Genomic DNA, 2,182 nt, shown 5'->3' with positions numbered 1-2,182 from the left:
CTCGCCGGGGTCAGAGGGGGAGCGCACAGTCCCCGGGGGCGGCCTCTAGGGCCACCGAGTGCTCCTTCCCCCGGCAGACCCGGAGGTTTGGATTTCCCCCTGGGGATGCCCCATACCCCCCCTTCTCCGCCGGGTCGCGGGCGATGCGCGCTGCTGCCGCAGCCGAGCGAGAGCCCGTGGCGGGGAAGGGGGGGGGGGTGGAACGGGGGGACGCGGCAGCTGCTCGCCGCCCCCCAGCCCCCGGTAGCGCATCCTCTGCCGCCCGCCGCTTCGCCTTCCCCTGCTCGGCTGCGGGGAGGGCACTGCGAGGTAGGCAAAAGGGAAAGTGAATGTAGCGGTCTGAAGATAGAGGGAGGCAGTCAAGGTTAGACGTGTATTTACTCAACCTTTATTATTTAAAAAAATTCATTAAAAAAAAAGGTGAACGAACGTCTTACAAAACCCCCCCACATAAATAGGACATTCCGTTCAGCTCTGGCTATTGGCAGTTCTAGTACTTGACAACATCAGACGCGATTTCCTGGCATTAGAGAAACCCATTTCAAAATCGGTCATCACAAAGAAATACTAGAAATCCCAGTTAGCACTTGCTAGGCAGCACGGAGCACTTGTACACAACTTTTCAGACACACACCCGCGCACACACGCAGCTGGGAACAGATCCCGTAGGAAGAGAGCCTCCTTAAAAAATAGTAAACGCTTCTCAAAAAAAAAAAAAAAGGGGGGAAAAAAGAGAGTTATTTACAAAACGCACATGGAAATACAGTATTGACAGAGCGTGGCTGGCAAATCAACATGATTTGAATAGAGAAAGGACTATGGCACATCTTGCTCGAAAGCTCGCACAGCAGCCTCCTTCGAGTGTCCCCGGGGGAAGACAGCTCCTGCCATCCGCGTCGCAGCGCCTTCTCCCTCCCCACCTCTCCTCCCGCCCTGCCCTCGCCTCTCCACCCCTCCGCTTCTTGCCAGGTCCTTTTTACACTTGGATGACCACCGTGCTGGGGCTCTGGAGCCGGGTTTTGTACTGGTCTAGCCAGCTCCTCAGCTCCGAGATCTTGTAGCCCTCTGGTCCTCTGCCTCCCTGGTACATCACCTTCTCCTCCTGGATGACGTAGAGCCTCTCGAAGTAGGCTCCGTAGGCGGCGCTGGAAGCATTGTCCATGGTGTCCACGGCCAGGGGGCAATCGGGCGCCCCTTCCCGCATCAGCTGAGCTGCCCGCAGCCTGTCCTGGAGGCACTGGTGCTTGGGGATGTTGTAGGCGGCGTCCGAGCTGACCCAGCCGTCGGAGGGGTGTGCTTCTTCGATGTACACCAGCAGGAAGTCGGCAATGTCCACGAAGTGCGCGGCCAGGCGCTGGAAGGACCTCAGGCGGGCCATGAACGGGGGTCAGGTGCAGCTGCCGAAGTTGAGGATGAGGGGTCTCTTGCCGCGGGCGAAGTCCAGGATGCGGAGCCTCTTCTGCCCGTCCAGCTGGATCACCTCGGGGTTGGGGGCTAAGGAGCCCACGTGTGCCGACTTGAAGAAGTCCAGCTTCTGCCCGTGCCACACGGCTTTCAGCGACTCCAGCGTGAACATGCGGTTGGAGTCGGACACGCAGACCGGGGGGTCGTCGGGGGGCGGCCCCTCGCTGGCGCTGGCCGCCTCCTCCGCCGTGGGCATCATCAGCATCTTCTTCCGAATGCACAGAAAATCCAGGAGCCAAAGCATCACGGCGGTGAGCAGGAAGCGGGGGAAGAGGAGGATGCAGGCGGCCGCCTGGGTGAGCAGCTGCAAGGTGTGAACGCCAAGGGAGTGGAGCATCGCAGCGGCTTGTGCTGCAGGGCGCTGGCTGCCTGGGGGCCCCCACGCACCCGGCTTGCCGGGGTCTGTGCAGCACAGCTGAGATCCCGCTTCTCTTTAAGCCCATTTTATAGTCAGGGATTTAAATGAAAAGTGACTCCACCTCCGGCCAGAACCCGCCCCTCTGGAACTTGAGCCTGGGGATTACCTACCCCTCCACTCTAATGACCTAAAAATACACAGACAAAAGGGGAGAGAGCCCCGGCGGGAGCTGCGAGGGACGTGCAACGAAGCAGGGAGCAGCCGCTATCAGGCACCGGCAGAGAGTCCGAGAAAGGCCACGGCCGGGGTCCCCGGCCGCAGATAGCGGCAGGCGCTCACAAACAGCCCCGCCAAGGACAA

At 60.2% G+C, this 2,182-nt stretch overlaps 1 protein-coding gene across 1 annotated transcript; it reads right to left on the bottom strand.

The window, feature by feature from the left end:
• Positions 1–365: 365 nt before the first annotated feature.
• DIO3 (iodothyronine deiodinase 3) lies at positions 366–2,182 on the bottom strand. Its single transcript, XM_074821601.1, has one exon. It carries the CDS (start codon positions 1,799–1,801, stop codon positions 977–979), a length of 825 nt encoding a protein of 274 aa, XP_074677702.1. The 5' UTR covers positions 1,802–2,182; the 3' UTR covers positions 366–976.

The sequence above is a fragment of the Strix aluco genome, chromosome 4, assembly GCF_031877795.1.
Source record: "Strix aluco isolate bStrAlu1 chromosome 4, bStrAlu1.hap1, whole genome shotgun sequence".
In the NCBI taxonomy this organism is placed as follows: Eukaryota; Metazoa; Chordata; class Aves; order Strigiformes; family Strigidae; genus Strix; species Strix aluco.
This window is presented reverse-complemented; position numbering and strand designations above follow the sequence as displayed.